General features: G+C 44.5%; 1 protein-coding gene across 1 annotated transcript in view; it reads right to left on the reverse strand.

Moving 5' to 3' along the window:
- LOC111605673 (homeobox protein prospero) overlaps positions 1 to 18,402 on the reverse strand; it is a 75,237-nt gene that overhangs the window by 10,279 nt on the left and 46,556 nt on the right. The window contains exon 4 of the mRNA XM_023324341.2: positions 4,232 to 4,366. Coding sequence (XP_023180109.2) covers positions 4,232 to 4,366 — 135 coding nt within the window. The remainder of the gene's footprint in view (positions 1 to 4,231; positions 4,367 to 18,402) is intronic.

An 18,402-nucleotide genomic window follows, 5' to 3' on the forward strand; every position in this document is an offset into this window, starting at 1 on the left:
TTCCTCTGCTGCTGCCGCTGCTGCTGCTGTTGGCCCAGCAAACGTGATTTTTATGCGGCAACATTAATGAAAACGTTGCCAGATGATGTTGCGGCTGATGAAAATGTTTGCTGACAATCACCATCATGATGATGATGATGATGATGATTTGAAAGCAGACAAGACTTAAGAGCTGCTTCGCCATTTTCTAAACGTTGCGCCGAACACATGAACGATTTCTGTTCTGCTTTATGCTTAGCTAACAAGCATAGCTGTCTCTTTTGCTCCCACTCTGTCTCCCTCACACGCCTAATGCCTCTGAGCAGTGTTTGCATACACTAACCCACCAACCAACAGGTATTCACAACTGTGCAAACTCAAATAATATCAGACTACTCTTAAGACTAGATAATGCTGATGTCTATGAAGAAAAAGCTTCAGCTTCCAGCTGCAGCAATGCTTCACTCAACCATCATCAGCAGAGATACCTCTCATATTATACAGAGACAATAAGAGATAAGCATATGGTATATATATCTGCCTATATAGAGTTGATCATATAAGAGACTTTACTTTGTTTTTGATTTGGCTTAAACGTTATCTACTGCTATTCCAGCTATAGATCTTAGCCACTTTCACCTCTTACCAAACTCCGTCTGTGCGTTTGTCTTAGAGCCCATAGCTGTTACTGACTCTATATGACTCTTTTATATGACTCTATGCACAGCTCAGACGCACAGTTGACAGACTTAAGACGCTGCAGCTGCTGTTTATCGATAACTTAAACAGCTGCGCCAATAATGTTATCGAAAGTAGCATCACTCATGCTCTAACTTTCTGCACGTTGTCTGGCTTGAGCGTATTCCTAATTCGTCTGTTGGCTTTTAGCAATTTTGCTAAGTTTTGTCTCGCCTTTTTCCAGTTTCTAAGCCAGACAATGCGGCGTATGAGTAATACGTAAGCTGTGACAGCAAGCAACAAGCAGCAAGGGTGCCCGCAGCCAAGTTATTGAAATCAACAAAAAGGCCACAGCAGCAGCAGCAACACACAACCTCACACACACACACACAGGTGGCTTTTGTTGTGCTGTTGTTGATTTTTTCGCTGAGTTATCGCTGATATTGCTCCATGGAGAGTAATACAGGCTAAAGCTGGCAACGGCTCTGCCCAAGTGCACTTCACAATGCAGCCCAGACAGAGGCGCAGGCGACGCTGTGCAGGGGAGGGGGCAAAGTAAAGGGGCGTGCCAGGGCGGGTCGAGCCAACGTTTTCATATCGCAAAAATGTCGCGCGCGTTTGCCATTAAAACGTGTGCCAAAAAAACAACAACAGCAACAACATGGCCAGCATTTATATGGCTCATACACACACGCGCACACACACGCACACACACACATGGCCTGCAGCTTTTTATTTGCGAACTGAACACGCGTCGCGGCTGTTTACGCAAAACAAAAGTCATAAGATAAAAATTACATTAATAACTGTAAAGCTGTGGGAGAGGTAGAGGGAGAGGGAGAGACAGAGAGTGGGAGCAGGAGAAGAGTGTGCCCAAATGGACATGGCATACATGGAACGCTGTTGAAGAGGCGCTAAACGTTAACGCTTTGGGCCATTGGCTCGGCTGAAAGCGAACGTGAGAAGGGGAGCCGAGCACTTAGACGGGGAGCGGGGTGGTGCGAGGGTGGTGCGAGGGTGTCTGGCACTCAGCAAAGAAGAGAAATCGGCTTAGTGCTGCGTAGTATAGAGCAATGCACATCGAACAGCGCCGAGAGCAGCGCTTCAATATGTGAGCAGCCAGTAAAACGTTTACGAATGACTCATAATTGGGAGATAAGTGTGAATAAGTGAGTCTACAGAGGGACAAAATGACGTATGAAGGAAGAGGAAGGTGTATAAAGAGGGAGTGATAGACGGAAGAAAGGAAAGAGAGAAAATGGGACACAGAGAAGCAGAAATAGAGACAGATAGGGAGAGGGAGATAAAGGAAGAGAGAGAGACAGAGATATGAAAAGTGAGAGAGAGAGAGATATGAATAGAGAGTGAGAGAGAGAGAGTGAGAGAGGGAGAGAGTCAAAGAGAAGAGAAAACAACAAAAGAACAGATCGAAAAGGATAGACAGTCAAAGAGAATGAGATAAGTAAGACAGAGAGGCATAGAGATAGAGACAGAGACGGAGACATCTAATTGGCCGTTTAATGTGTTGAATGTGGTAAACAATGTTCGCTAATGAATATTCAGTCACACTCATATGCTATTCAGAGTGAATATTTGTGAATACGAAAGCGAATCGAAAGTGAATATTTTGCCAGTTGCCCAGCTCTATGCGAGGCAGCCAAGCCACAATCTGCAAGCCAATGAAAACATTTGCTGCGCAATTTCTGTCACACACACACACACACACTAGTACACACTAATACACACACACAATCATTTGGGCGCTTGCGGCTAAACAAATTTCAATAAAAAGAAATTCAAGTGGCAAAGGAACATTTTTTATGCGCTGCCAGGGCGGTGCAGCAGCCGCTTTCACTCTCGCTTTCACTTTACGACCAATATGCAAAAGGACAACAGCAGCAACAACAACAGCCAGGATAACCACGAGGCAAAACAAAACACACAATACGAGCACAAATATTTCGCATGAGGCCATAAAAACGAAATTCCAAACTCCAGCCCCAGCAAGAGAGACCACAAAAAATCAGAGATTATTGCCAACGGCTAGCAACGACTGCATAATGCTCGCTCACTCACAATTGTCTTTAACTTGGTTTAACAGATCTATGGATCAGTCATGGATCAATGAATTCTCTCCACAACTGTGCTAAATGCAGTTCGTGTGCACTAGACTTGCCACGCCTCAAGAGGCATACGCCCCATAGACTATAGACCTGTGCATATCTAGAATATTGTATATACACTATATACAATATATAATACATATAAGTAATGTAAGGCAAGGCAAGTCAAACTAATATGCTCGCTCTTCACCTCACTGAACGAATATAGAAGAAAAAACGCCGTAACGTAACTTTTTTGCGGACTCTCGAGATAACGGGCCGAGATTTTTGGCAGGCGGGGTTACGTGGCGCATGTGGAGCAGAGCCGAGGGGCAGCGTTGGCAGCGCAACATTTGATTTGTGGCAACATTTGCTGCAGGCTCCTCGCACACGGCCTGCCCGCCTCAGGCTCAGTTTCCCTCTCTCTCCCAATATGTATATATATATGTGTATATATGTGTTCATAATACTTAGTATCTCAGGCCCTTTTAGCTTCCTTTTTTATGGCTGACCACCCGCTGGGCGGCAGCAGCCGAGGGTTGGCTATGGCTGTATTTTTTCCAGCTATTTCGCAATATTTAGCCAATGGACTTTGTGCATTGTTTGAGCGACGCTTTGTTCGCTCCGGTTAAATAATCAAAAGGCTCGCAAATATGGGAGGGGGCGGGGTGGGGGGGAGTACGCCGAGCAATGAGAAAAATGCTTTTCATGCTTTTCATTAGCGCATTGCTGATGCGCTCAACGTCCACATTGCTGTCGTCCTCGTCGGTGCGTGCAGTTTATCAATTAGCTGCCCAAGGGCAGTTAATTGCTTTTTGCCAATGCCCAGCTCCAAGTGCAGCTGCAGCCCCCGCCTCAAAGTCTGTCAAAGATTTTATTCACTCCACTGAAAGCTTTAATGCGGCAGCAGCTGCTTTCCATGAAGTCTAGCTTCTTGCTTAAGCTTTGCATGCACAAGTTCATGAACTGGTTCAGTTCAGCAGAAGAGCCACTCACAGTAACAACTTTCGTTTGCAAATTCTTGCAAAGTCTAAGAAGTTCACTCGACTGCAGGAAAGTAGCCAAAAAACCAAATTATTCTTAGCTCAGCAGCTGAATAAAGTGAGATAATGGAAACTATCGATACTTATCGATAATAATGAGGGTTAGTTCCTGCTGACTGTTACATATACATTACGCTGAATTCCTCATTTCAATGAGCTCAGCTTATAAAAATAAAATTACTAAATTAAATTGAAGGTTTTATTCAAGTTGTGTAAGATTAAGGAACTAGGACTCGGAGCTAGGTTCATTAAGAGCCAGTTCATTTGTTATAAGTTCCCATAGTTACTTTGCGACTAGTACTTGCTTTCGGTTAAGTTGCTCGAATGTGAACTAGTTCAGATGTTCACAAAGTTCTTCATATATACTTTACTTTATTTTACTTACGAACTATACTTAGTGGAACTAGTTCATTGTAGAGCTATACTTACAAATTCTGTTTGTGGACTCGGTGCTATCCAATGCTCCGGATTCGTTGGTATTGCCTCGGCCAGGCAGGGATCGAAACTGGACGGTCGTTTCTTAACAAAGTCTACAGGCAGGCTGTAATCATCACAGATGGCAATCTGCAAAAGAGAGAGACAGAGAGAGAGAGAGAGATAGAGACAGTGGCAGGGTTAGAGAAAGAGAGGCTTCACGCAATTTGTATGCTAAAAATAACAATTTCAAGTTGAGCTAAAGAACACGACGCACATACGCCAAGTGCTGCCAGCTGTGCTCACACAGCACAAAGGAGCGTGAGATGGGGAGAGAGACAGAGAGAGTGAGCGAGAGGGAGAGAGTGCGTCATCAAAAGTGTTGAAGCACAATGGCTAAATTACAGTTACAATTAAAAATGGCGACTTCGCTGGAAATCTGTTTGTCAAGTGCACAGTCGACCAGGTGGGCGGGTCTTAGACTGAGCGACAGTGGGCGTGGCACTGCACAATATGGAAATCCACAAAGCAACAGCAATTAACGCACAAGTGAAAAGCGAGAGGAGGCGATTATAATAATGAGGAAGAAAAGATTATGAATAAAGCAGATACAGATGCAGATACAGATACTGTGTATCTGTATCTGTATCTGTATCTATACCTGTATCTATACCTGTATCTGTATCTGTATCTGTATCTGTATCTGTATCTGTATCTGTATCTGTATCTGTATCTGTATCTGTATCTGTATCTGTATCTGTATCTGTATCTGTATCTGTATCTGTATCTGTATTGTATCTGTATCTGTATCTGTATCTGTATCTGTATCTGTATCTGTATCTGTATCTGTATCTGTATCTGTATCTGTATCTGTTATCTGTATCTGTATGTATCTGTATCTGTATCTGTATCTGTATCTGTATATTGATCTGTATCTGATCTGTATCTGTATCTGTATCTGTATCTGTATCTGTATCTGTATCGTATCTGTATCTGTATCTGTATCTGTATCTGTATCTGTATCTGTATCTGTATCTGTATCTGTATTGTATCTGTATCTGTATCTGTATCTGTATCTGTATCTGTATCTGTATCTGTATCTGTATCTGTATCTGTATCTGTATCTGTATCTGTATCTGTATGTATCTGTATCTGTATCTGTATCTGTATCTGTATCTGTATCTGTATCTGTATCTGTATCTGTATCTGTATCTGTATCTGTATCTGTATCTGTATCTGTATCTGTATCTGTATCTGTATCTGTATCTGTATCTGTATCTGTATCTGTATCTGTTATCTGTATCTGTATCTGTATCTGTATCTGTATCTGTATCTGTATCTGTATCTGTATCTGTATCTGTTATCTGTATCTGTACTGTATCTGTATCTGTATCTGTATCTGTATCTGTATCTGTATCTGTATCTGTATCTGTAATCTGTATCTGTATCTGTATCTGTATCTGTATCTGTATCTGTATCTGTATCTGTATCTGTATCTGTATCTGTATCTGCATCTGTTTCTCTCTATCTCTAGCCGTAATTGAGCTGGGAGCACGTTTCACTTATAGCTACCTCAAAGTACAATTGCAGGCGATAAAGCTGACGGCAATTGTGACAATACCATTCCATGCCGGAGCCGGAACTGGAACCGGAGCCGGCCCTTGGGCCCAAACCTAAGCTGGAGCCCAAGCCCAAGCCCAAGCCGATGCCGAAGCTGGCAAAGTTTGTGTCAAAGTTGTTGGAGCGGCTGCGACGTAACTCACGCGCCAGCTCCCGTGGGACGGCGGCGCAGGTGGCGTGATAGGGCCAGGCGCAGGGGCCGGCGCACACGACGTAATCCTCCTCGCCGGCAGTAAAATCAATCCAGCAGCGACGACAGAACATGGCTGCTAATAATTTTAGCTGGCAGACAGACAAACACTTAAGAAAATTACAAAAAACGATGCGAGCGCCTTGCGAAAGGAGTAAAGGCGACGGCCGCTCAGCTCAGGTGTTGACAGGTGCACGGGCAGCGCGGCACTGAGTTAAGAACTTTAACTGAAATCCAAATGCAGCTAGGATAAAACTTTTCCCAGCCAAGGAAATGAATGTGAAGGCTGCAGCTGCAGCTGCTTCGGCTTCAGCTTTAGCTTCTGCTTCTGCTTCTGCTTGAGTTTTCCCTGTGGCCTTTGGGGCATTGCTTTGAAATTGAAAGGCCAATCATAGTGAATGAAGGCAGTTGGTTAGTGTGCATAATATGCCACATTCACCCGTCCGCCCTCAGCCCCGTTCATAATCTGCGCTCGCCCCATGAAGTATGCAAGACATCCTGAGCAGAGGCAGCATGCACTTAACGAGCGAGAGGCGTACCAAGCTTCAGATTGAAGCTGGCTGGTATTATGCTTGGCTAAGCGGGGGTAGAATTTGGGAAGGTAAAGAGAGAGAGAGAGAGAGAGATAGCAAGAGAGAGAGAAGTAAATAATTGAAGATAGGCAAATAGAGAAAGAGAGATTGAGCTAGAGAAATAGTAAAAGTGAGAACGAAACAGAGAGACAGAGAGGGAGAGAGTAAATGATAACGAGAGAGAGAGGGAAAGACAGAGAGGGACAAGTACATAGAGAGTGAGAACGAGAAGAAAGAAAAGAGCGAGCGAGGCAGGAGAAGCGAAAAAGGATGAGAGCGAAAGAGAGAGAGTGAATGAAGGCGAAACTGAGGAAGTGACAGTACAAGAGACAGAGAATGAGAGAGAGAGAGAGAGAGAGAGTGATAGGTATATATATACATAGACATCCACAAGATGTGTTGAGATATAGATATAGATATAGATATAGTTATAGATATAGATAGAGATATATATAGAGATAGAGAAAGTGATATATAGAGAGAGAAAGAAAGAGGATAGAAAGAGAGGTAGGGAAAGAGAAAGACACACAGATTGAATTAGAAAAAGAAAAAGCCTGTGACTTCGCACTTGAACTGCTTCACCTGGTTCACTGGGAAGCTCGGTTAGCAAGGCCAACTCAACACGATTACAGGGTATTTGGTAAGTCAGTAGCAATGGGCAGCTGCTTAGTTGGCCGATGAGTCATCGTTGATTCGTTGAGGCAGCTGCCTCATTGGCCTGGCCAAAGCAGCTGCTCTGATTGCCAAGTTAGTTGGCTTTGATGTGAGCCCATAAAAAATGCATAGTCAAAGCGAAAAGCAAAGGCAAAGGCAGAGGCAAAGGCAAAGCTAAGCAGGCAGCAGTTGCCTGGCACGTGGCCACAATACAGCGTGCACCTGCAGCGTGCACCTGCCGCCCCCGCTACGCCTCGAGTGAAATGCTCGATGCAGCGTTGGCGTCTGCTGCTTCGAGTAAATATCATAAATTTTAAAGACGGCGTTAATGCGGCTCGTTTCAGTTTCAGTTTCGGTTTCAGTTTCGTAACGGTGCACGCTGCACGTTGTTAGCTCTGTGGCACAGCCTTGATGCCGTTGCCAGTGCAAAACATTGCCGCATAACCGCAGGCACTTTGGCAACGCGCCCAAGCCCATCATCCGGCCAACCCGACAACCCGACAACCCGAGCCACACACAAAAGACACAAAATGCAAAAGCCCAACTCGGGCCACGACTTTGCTCAGCTACTGTCTGTGGCCACATGTTGCCACATGCCACATTTGCTTTGACACACTTTGTCTGTGTGTGTGTGTGTGTGTGTGTGTGCTGGCCAGGAAATATAAACTGGCTGGCTTGGCTAGCTCCCCCTCACTTCCTCTCTCTATTCCTCACTCTATTCCTCTTTATCTTCGTGCCGCTCTACATCTCTCTCTCTTTCCCTCTCTTCATATCCCTCTCTCCCTCCCCCTCTCCATCTCTCTCTCTCTCTGGCTACCTCTTTCCCTTCATGCTCTGGCATTTCTTGCTTTGTGGCATATTGCGCTGATTGCAGCATCCAAACCAAACAGAAACCTGACAAAAGCTTAGCTGTGGGCATGTGTGTGTGTGTGTGTGAGTGTGGGTGTTGCATTGACAGCATTGCGAAATGCCATTTGCTAGTTCATTTGGAAACCTTCAAAACAGCGCTCGGCTCTTTGACATTTACACTAATTTGCTGAAGTCTGGCAACTCTGCACATAGTCTGGCAACTCTGTCAATTTCTGAAGTGAATTTGACTATGAGAAATTGTTGTAAGCAGTTTTTGGCCACAATTTGTAAAGTTCATGGTAAAGTTCATGTTAAATGCACATCCTTAACAAGTACATTGTAAGTGCGGCTGTCAGCCAAGACGTGGCATTTACAATGTGGATCAAGTGCTTGTCAGCTAGCAGCAAGTAAGCCCATCTCGCTCGTAAGCCTCAACTCGTTCGCTAGTAAAATCTTAGCTTGGTTAAGCTTTGTCAGCTTCATTGTATTACGCTGCTTTTACAGGGTATATTGCTAGTGCGGGCGCGACAGTGGCCCTAAGGGCTATACACAAATAGATGTTGTCAAAGGGAATGCACAGTCGAATGTAACCACGTTTATTTGTGGACTAGCTAGAGACTAGAAGTATTATCAATATAGATATTCTTGTATAACGGTATATATCATTGTATGCTTCGATAACTCAACTCAATTGCGGCTTATCGATAACTGAAAGCCACAGCCATGAAGACCACAAAAGCGAGAGACAGCAAAGTAGATTTATTTCATATCCAAACTCGGCTGTTTGTCTCCAGTTCTTTAGTCTCGAATCGAAGCACGTCAAGGTATCTGCTAGTCGAGCATACCCCACTGCACTACTCCTGCCTGCTACTCGTTTTGCTTTAGTATTGCACTTGACAAAGTTAACCCTAACCCTTGGCCCCAGGCAACAGCTTGACCTCGCTGCCTATGCGTGTTGTTATTTCCATTGTTGTTGTTGTTGTTGTTGTTATTGTGGCTTGTTGTTGTTGTCGTAGGAGCTGTCAAAGTCGCGCACGCTAATTGCAATTAGCTGGCAACTGAATCGCACACACATCAAAGGGACGCGTCCGCTGCGCTGCAGCTGGCTGTGACCTGCTGTTCTTGCGTTTGATTGATTGATTGATTGACTGATTGGCTGATTGATTGATCGACTGTTTAGCTGATTGATTAAGTGAGCGCTGTACGTGCAGCAGACGCTTTCAATTATCAAGGAAAATGGAGTCGCCTACAGCTGGCCTCGCTGCGCGGCCTTTATCACGCTCAATTGATTTGTTTGCTGTGGGGCGCAATTACAGGTAAATTTCCACCTTGCTGCCACAGCTCAATTACTTTATCCAGGCACTCCACTACACGTCCAATCCCCATCCTTTACACATGTTAAAGGCGTCCCCGCCCAACGCGCCTCGCCTCGCCTCGCTTGGTATTTATAAACAACGTTGCAACGTTTCCTTTTCACCGGCTTTAATAGCTCGCATGTGCATTGTGCGCCTCAGAGTTTGCTGCATTCATACGCCATACCCTGCACTTGCAACTGGGTGTGAGTGGGGCATATGTGTGCCTGGCAGTTATATATATACATAGGATATATCAACTCGATTGCCTGACAACCGTTTGAACTCATTTTCAGTTGGGTTTTAGGAGTTTTCCTTTTTTTGCAGGGTATTTGGTTAGTCGAGCATTGCCTTTTAGGCATATTAATGCCTAAATACATAGAGTATGTCAACTCTATTGTCTAATGAGCTCATTTTCAGTTGGGTTATAGGAGTCTTCTTTTTTTGCAGGGTATTTGGTTAGTCGAGCATTGCCTTTTAGGCATATTAATGCCTAAATACATAGAGTATGTCAAATCTATTGTCTAATGAGCTCATTTTCAGTTGGGTTTTAGGAGTTTTCCTTTTTTTGCAGGGTATTTTGTTAGTCGAGCATTGCCTTTTAGGCATATTTATGCCTAAATACATAGAGTATGTCAACTCAATTGCCTAATGAGCTCATTTTCAGTTGGATTTTAGGAGTTTTCCTTTTTTTGCAGGGTATTTGGTTAGTCGAGCATTGCCTTTTAGGCATATTTATGCCTGTTTTTTGTTTGTTTTTTGTAATTTTTGCTGTACTTCAAGTGCAGGCCATTAAAAATGGCCGTCAATGAGACATTTGGGAGCAAAAAGTTTCAAGTGGCAGCTATGGCAAGGGGGGGGGGGGGGGAGGCAAATGTGTTTGATACAAAAGTCAACTGCAAACTGCGAGCTGAGCACGGTCCAGGGTTTACGGCGCTGGAACGTTGGGCTGTTTGGGATTGTTTGAAGGGTGTCATCGCTTGGCTGACTGCTGATGTCGAGCTGACGTTGTCCTCGTGCTGCTGCTGCTGCTGCTGCTGGTGCTTTTGGGTGGCTGCACCCTGGGGGTTGCGCGCCATAAATTTTAATTAAATATTTTTGTGTGCGAGCTGCGTTCGAGCCAGATCGAAAGGATCCTCACGGCAGCACCTGACCTAGCCTGACTTCACTTGCTCAATAAATTTGATTGTCGTCGCAACCACCAAAGTCAAAAGCAGATGCACAGCCCAACCAAGTGTGGCAGCTCCACAAGGGGGTTGCACGCACACGGACAGACAGAAAGAGAAGGGGTGAGAGGCAAATTGAAGAGAGAGATAAATTGTTTGCTATGCAAACTGAATGTAAATTGTAAAATAAAATTAAACAAATACGAGCTGCTGCAGCCGGCCAACAACGACTGCTCAATACTCGCTCAAATATCAATATTAAATAACAAAAATTATAGATCTATCTATGGAGCACAGCAAGAGTGCTTCCATTGCAACAAAGCAGCTAGAACTGCGCCCAATGCTGAACAAACACGAGTGATAACATTTTCGATAACTTTATTTGAGCAGCTGTTTAAGTTATCGATAACCAGCAGCTACAGCGCCTTAAGTCTGTGGAATGTGTGGCAGCTCAACGAGCGGTGCATAGAGTCATATAAAGCTGGAGCGGTAGTAAACGCTATGGGCTCTACGCCAACTGTCCAGAGGGAGTTATATATGAGCTGAAAGTTTATGTAAAGTCTAAGATCTATTGCTGGAATAGCAATACATATAATATATATAGAATCCACAGTCCCTTGCTTGCTTTGCTATAACAGCCTCTAGGGCCACTTCACTTCCAAGTTATAGACGTTGCTCAGTCCCAAAAAGGGCCCAGTCTCGTGGACGACTCCAATCTACACGAATGTATATATGTTATATAAGAAATTAGCGCTCGTTAACTGCACTGATCAGGCCAATATACTCGCTTGCACCACTGGATGAGCGGGCATAAATAGCGTGGGTCAAACCGTAAAATAAATAAAATCATTTGTGGCCGCTGGCCAAGGCCGAGGGCCGAGAGTTTTAAATGCTCGCAATTGTACACATGTTGACAAATGTGCTCCATCTCTCTGCCCCACTACCCCTCCCTCTCCCTCTCTGTGTGTGTGGCACTTCCTGTTTGGTTGCACTACACGACGACGACGACGACGACACTCGACGCCTCGAAACCCTTTTTCTGCCACTACAGTTGAGCGAACATTGTGAACATTTTCTGTTCTGCTTGTGGGAGCAGAAGTTGAGCGCCAAAGGGGCGCAGTGAGGGTTGAGGGTTGGGGCTTGGGGTTGCATTTCATGTTGTTGTTGGTTTTTTTTTTGTGAACTTTGCAGAAATGCAGTGACCGGAAAGTTGTAATATCCAATCGCCACTTTATTTACGAACTGCAGCCAACCGCCCCCGCCCCCGCCCCCCCTGCTTGTTGGGGTGGGAGTTCATTTAAATGGGCATTACGTGGCTGCCAACCAAATGGAATCAGTGCACACATGAAACGACAATTCAAATTGTTCGAATTTGCGGCCTTTCACATGAATATAAATGTGATTCAAGTTTAACGAGCGCCATTCGATTGCCCTGTTGGGGCCTGGCCTAGCCTAGCACTAACTGCCCACTTACATAACCTCACTTTGTGTATGGCCAATGGAGATTTGCTAAGTGTTTGCTATAGCAACTCCATATAGATAATGGATAATTGGTATCGCAACTCGTTTACCAGCTGACAAAGGGAGTCTATTGAGTACGGACTCGATCAATTTCAATTCAATTCAATTCTAACCTCACTTTTCATATATACTACACATTGATCTTCACATGAAACTACCCAATTGACCCTAAAGCTAAAGCTTACTCTCAGCTTTAGCATATGCTCCACATAACTCTACATAACCTCACTTCTAGTTGTCTTAGCCACGCTTTAAGCCATCTAAATTTATTTTAAGCTCATTTCTAGCATTTTATTTGCAGTTCCGCTTAATTTTATACGACTATAGGTTTTAAAATTGTTTCTCTAACTTCGACTACTGCCAAACCAATCCAGTTTAACCTCACTTTCCACCTTGTTATGGAAAATTGAGATTGGCTTTGTCTGAGTTCATGTTCCTGACGTCAATAACGGCAACTGGCATGGCAAATAACCACAATTTTGATTGAAGTATTGCAATCAACTGACCCCAAATCAATTGCAATTTTCTTGTGTTCCTTATGCTTCGATATGGGGTATACTGACTTTGTCAACAGAGAGAAGAAGAGGCGTGACTGAGACCATAGATTAGATCTGTATATGCTCTTCAACCGAATGAACAATCTGAGTCAACTTGAGTCAACCGGAGTCAACCTGAGTCAACCTGAGTCAACCTGAGTCAACCTGAGTCAACCTGAGTCAACCTGAGTCAACCTGAGTCAACCTGACTGTCTGCCTCTTCATCCTTCCGTTAATCCTTCTCTCAATTCTTTCGTCCATCATTCCGTCCATTCTTCTGCCTAAACTACAAAAGCTAAAGACTTGAAGTGCTTTTGATATCTGACATTTTATTATATTTATCGATAGCACTTCGTAATTATCGATAAGTATCGATATTTTGAGTTGAGTTGCTAGACAATAGAACCTGGAGATACCCTATTGCTGCCACAATCAAGCAGCAGCAGTGAGCAGAGCTCAGGGCATCTGCCAGTCAGAGATAAGCGTATTGCGCACTTCTCTTACGTGTCTTTCTTAACAGCTTTCAATTTGGTGTTTGGCTAGTATTCCAATCTAGTTCTTAGCATGCTATTTACATAGCTAACCGCAAATATTCGTCTCAATTTTTGCAATCACAAAATTTTGATTAGGGCAAATCTGAATCGCATGTAACGTCTGTGGCAAGTGGATAAAGGGGCGTCTGAGTGTGTCACCACAGGAGCCACAACGCCGCAAAACTACAGCCAGCATATGAGGGGAGGGGGCAGCATATGGGTCCAATTACTCAGCACATCCGGCATTTGCTTAGCCCTAGCCTTGGACGGGTGGCCACTTGCCTCGCTCTCATCATCGACGCACGAGGAGCGCATCAACAAACACTTCACGCCTGACATTTGACAAGACGTTGCCGGGCTTACGGGTTGCTAGTGACGTCTACAGAAATCCAAATGCCAAAAAATGGCAATAATATTTTTATGGGCATAAATAATACAGCACATGGAGGGTGGAATTTTTACATCAATTCAGTTTTTCACGCCATTTTCATGCACAGCGCGCGCTCAGCAAGGAGCGAGATGGCGAGGGGATAGTGGGTTAGGGCTCAGCGTTAGAGGCGGGGGTTGGGCTTGGGGTTGGGGTTGGGGTTTGGCTACACTGGCTAACCGCACGCATTTAATGTTGGCAAAGTCGATTAAGCGCCCTCCGTCCTTCAGACAAAAGGCAAGCAAAAGCATCTGCTAAACGGGCAGAGCGGAGCAGCAAGAGCGCTGGGGAGCAGGCACAAAAGAAAGAAGAAGCAACTGAAGCAACTAAAGTAGCTGAAGGGGGAGCGAGAGGCAAGGCCAAAGCGCGTTAAACTACAAAGCTTAAATAGCGACTCGCTGCCCCTGCCACTGCCACTGCTGCCATTAATGTTGCCCATGAGTCAGCTATTCAAAAACAACAAAGACTTTTCGGTAGTCGGCACTGATCGACTACAAGATACCCTGAATGGAGGTGGCGGTGCTTGACAGCTGTGCCTACCTTAAGTGCGTCTAAGTGCCAACATTTTGCGAGTCTCGCTTATGAAACATATGAAATATGCTCAAATAACACAAGTTCCCAATCGATTTTTATCGATTTCTATAACTGGACATTATTCAATTCGATTGACGAATGGACACAGAGACAGATGGCCAGGACTGGATCTAACCTCTGATCTGGCACATATATTAAATATATAGGTTCACGCCTTCTACTTCTAACTACAAAGCTAATGTACCCCGCTTACCCACTTCCATTGGGTTCAAGCAAGTGCATAGCATTCCTAGAGCTCGCCCGCACTCACAAGGCGCCCAACACTTCACCCTTAGTCTACTGCACATCCTTGTCGTCGTCGTCCTCATTATGAGTTGTGAGTGCAAAACAATTTAAGAAATCGCTTGCCAAGAAGTGACGTCGTAATGTAAAGGGGTTAAGGTTAAGTTAGCTAAATTCAAGTCCATGAGGCAGATGGATGTTAATTAAAGATAAGCCATGTGCACACTAGATTAGCCGACGAAGTTGCCTCTTAGACTTGGCAAGATTCAAGATTTAAGGAATCTTCAATTTCCCATTAGTAACTTTAAGCCCACCAAACACAACACTATGCATTGAGAATTGCATAGAAAAGCTGTAAACTGCTTAAGGCCAAGATTTCTTGCAATAGTTGGAACTAACTAGAGTGTTAGCCTGAGAATCACAAAGAAAGCTTTACAATCAATGCTCACCACTCAAGCAAATAACAAACATGAGAATCGCATAGAGAGACGACAATAAACAAACACAATTTACGGGGCTCTACGACACTCGCTCAACCTGCTCTCTACGCTAATGCCGTTTGGCTTCAATTTCGATTAAAATTACGCTGAAATTATTGTGAAGTGGAAAAATAAAGCTGGAAATTGTGCCCACGGCTTAATTTGCAGTCTTGAAATCAAGCAAGGAAAATATTTACGGAATTTCATTTATGAATTTTCACTCGAGGGGTTAAAACGATGCGGCTTAAGTATTACGGGTTGGGGTTTCAGTTGGGGGCCACGCTCAAGAGGGGGTTGCGCCATATTTCTTGGCAACAAAACACCAGACGCATAATGCTAAACAAATAATAAAAAAAAACACACAGATATATATATATATATATATGTCTATATATATATACATATATTTTATATAGATATAGATAAAGAAATTGAGCGCCCTAAAGGCAATGGCAAGGCAAATAAACGCGTCGCATGTTGTGTGTCTCCATGTTACTTGATAATATGAGAAGGGCAGCAGAAGAGAGGGAGGGAGCGGCAGAGTTGGGGGAGCGTTGGCAGCTTGGGCTCCTTTGGGTGGTTGGTTTCGCTGCGCGTTCTTCTTCTTCTGCTGCTCCTTCTTTATTTTTTAAGTGTGGCATCGTCGTCAGCGGCGCTGACAGGTGGTTTTGGCAAATGATTTTGATGCCCATATTCAAAGTGACGAGCTGACAAACCGACAACTGAGCCGTTGCGATAAAGCAAACAGACAGAGGCAGAGAGGGAAACTCAAGCCAGAAGCTAAAGCCTGGCTAAGCCCTAGCCAAAAGTAAAAGCAAATATTTTTATTTTGCAGCCAGCTCAAAGGTAGGTGTGTGCGTGCGTGTGTGTGTGTGTGTGTGTGTGTACATAGCACAGCTCATTAAATACAAATCAGCTTAGCAGCAACTTGAGCAGCTGCCACAGCAGCATCAGAGCACGAGACAACACTCAAGTGCCACAATTATGATTATTGAAGTTGCCTAGCAACGAATTGTTAATACCCTGTAATAATATAATAATATATGAAAACTGAATGCGTGCTTAAGCTTGTTAGTCTGTATCTAGTTCAGCTAATGCAACTCTTTCTGAATTTGATGAGTCTCCTAAGAGTAAGCAGTCTCAAGTGTTTTTGCTTGATAGATATAGATAGATAGCCCATTACACTTTACTTCCTTATGGCTGGCATCGAGTCAAGTACCTCAATTGCTTGCATATACCTTTAGCTACCCTTACCTGGCCAGGCCTGCCCTCTTAAGCCCCCAATAATATGGCCATGTTAGGCAAATGTCTAGCACAACTCAAGCTGCAATTAAATGGACACGGCCCGCCACCGCCCCATACACACACACACACACACACACATCTTCGCAGTTCGCCCAACGAGCGCAAAAAAACATCAACAAAAATTTCACTTAAGCCGCAGCAAACTAAAGACATGAACGCTTATCAGCAGAGATAGAGGGACAAACAGCCGACTGTGCAGACAGGTGGATTGAGAGATTTGGGGCAGCTGAAACGGCTCAATTTGTGGGCGGCTAAAGTCAATTTAAAAAGCAAATATCCAGCCAAGAGCTGTGTGTGTGTGTGCACTTAAGCTATAGATAACAGACAGAGAGGGAGGGCGCGTGGGGTGGAGAGTGGGTGCTCATAAAAAGCGTTCTTTGGTCGTCAACGTCCAGACACTAATTAGTAATCCTTGACACGAGCTTCATTGTCATTAAGTATGCCACATGCGGCAGCTACCACCCGGCAGCCACCCAACACCACCCCACCTCGCCCCATCAGGCTACTCAACCACTCAACTCCACCCAACCACTTGTCAGCCCTCAAATTTTGGTTGTAATTATTTGTCTACAGGTATTAAGCTTGGCATTACTTTAGCCGCATATCAAATTATGACATGTCTCACACACACTATGGCTATCTCGCTTACTCCTTGTTTGCTTTCTTTTATAGCTGTGCATGAGTCATCAACGGCAACTATCTATGCAGACACACGCACACACATACAGCTATACATATATACGTGTATATATGTATTATACCGTGTCCAGCTGATCAATAAAACTTGCCCCAGCTGCGAAAGCAAAGCAATTTCCATAATCTGCCAATTCGTAATTCCCGCACTAAGGCAACAAATTTGATGGGATTTGTGCTGTCCCTCTCCCGTTTTCACACTTAAATCTAAGTTCGATTCATGTCGCCATTGCACTCGAACTCCCTGGCCAGCCATGGCCACATCTCTTTTCAGCTCACGGCGCGACGCGTCGCGCACCAAACGCATAAATCAGATTTACAGATTTATTTTTTTTTTCTCGCTCTTTCTTTGCCGTTGCATACTTGCGGGCTGCAATGCGAGCGCCGCCGCAGCGAAGACAACGGCGCGCACAGTGGACGCACAGTATCTTATTGCAAATATGACAACAATTTTAGAGAGTTGAGAAATGCAGACAGTGGAAATGACTTAGAAGTCAAATTATAAAATTCTTTATTTGCCATTTTTGCTACAGTGGCCAGAGTCTACAGACTATAATGCGAAAATAAATTAGTTTGTGGAAGAACATATTACTACTGATATATATCTAGAACATACACTACGACGTGTATATAAAGCTGAGAATCAGACAAGTTTGTATAGATATTCAAAAACAGCACGCATCTCATATATTTCGTTGTTGAGCAAATGCTTTTCGTGTCACTGTGCTGTGTTGCCTTAAACAGCTGTCTGCGACTTTTGCGTTTTGCTTTTGCCAGGTTTTTCGCCGTTATTATTTTGCACGCCTTTGGCTCTTGCTATTTGAAATGCTGTCAACGTTGACCTCCCCAGCCCTTCACCTCCCCCTCTCGCTCACTCCCACTCGCTCGCTAACTCAGCCGCTCTCACTCTAGCCACATTATCGATGCCGGCGGTGCAACGGAAATGTAACCGCAAAATTCAAAACGGTAGACGCAATTTGTTGCGCACATGTGACGACATGGCATGTGGTGAATGTGTGTGTGTGAGTGTGTCAGACGATGACGCATAGGACGTCCGCGCGTGTGTGTGTGAGTGTAAGGAGGCTTTTGCTAGATGCCGTTGGGATTGTCAACTGATGCCCGGCCGACAGCTTTGTGTGTAATACAACACGCAGTGCGGCAGGGCAAGCCGAGAGAGTGAGTGAGACAGAGCATAGGGGATTGGGGAAACATGTAGCAAACTAAAATTTTTGACACGTCACAGACGGCAAAGCAAGGGAGCGAGAGAGGGCGCAGAAGGCGCTTGAAATTAACATAATTCACATATTTAACACGCTGGCGCGCCGACCAGCGGTCAGTGTTGTTCGCCACCGCAGCGCCAGCTGCTGTAGAAATGACCTTATTAGACGGGGGAGGGCGGGGGTTAGGGCCAAAACGGTTTTTAGGCTGCGTACGTGCCAAATCAGCGAAAATAAAATCAACTGGACTCCAGGT

Source organism: Drosophila hydei, unplaced genomic scaffold (genome assembly GCF_003285905.1).
Source record: "Drosophila hydei strain 15085-1641.00,03,60 unplaced genomic scaffold, DhydRS2 tig00000237-arrow-arrow-pilon, whole genome shotgun sequence".
In the NCBI taxonomy this organism is placed as follows: domain Eukaryota; kingdom Metazoa; phylum Arthropoda; class Insecta; order Diptera; family Drosophilidae; genus Drosophila; species Drosophila hydei.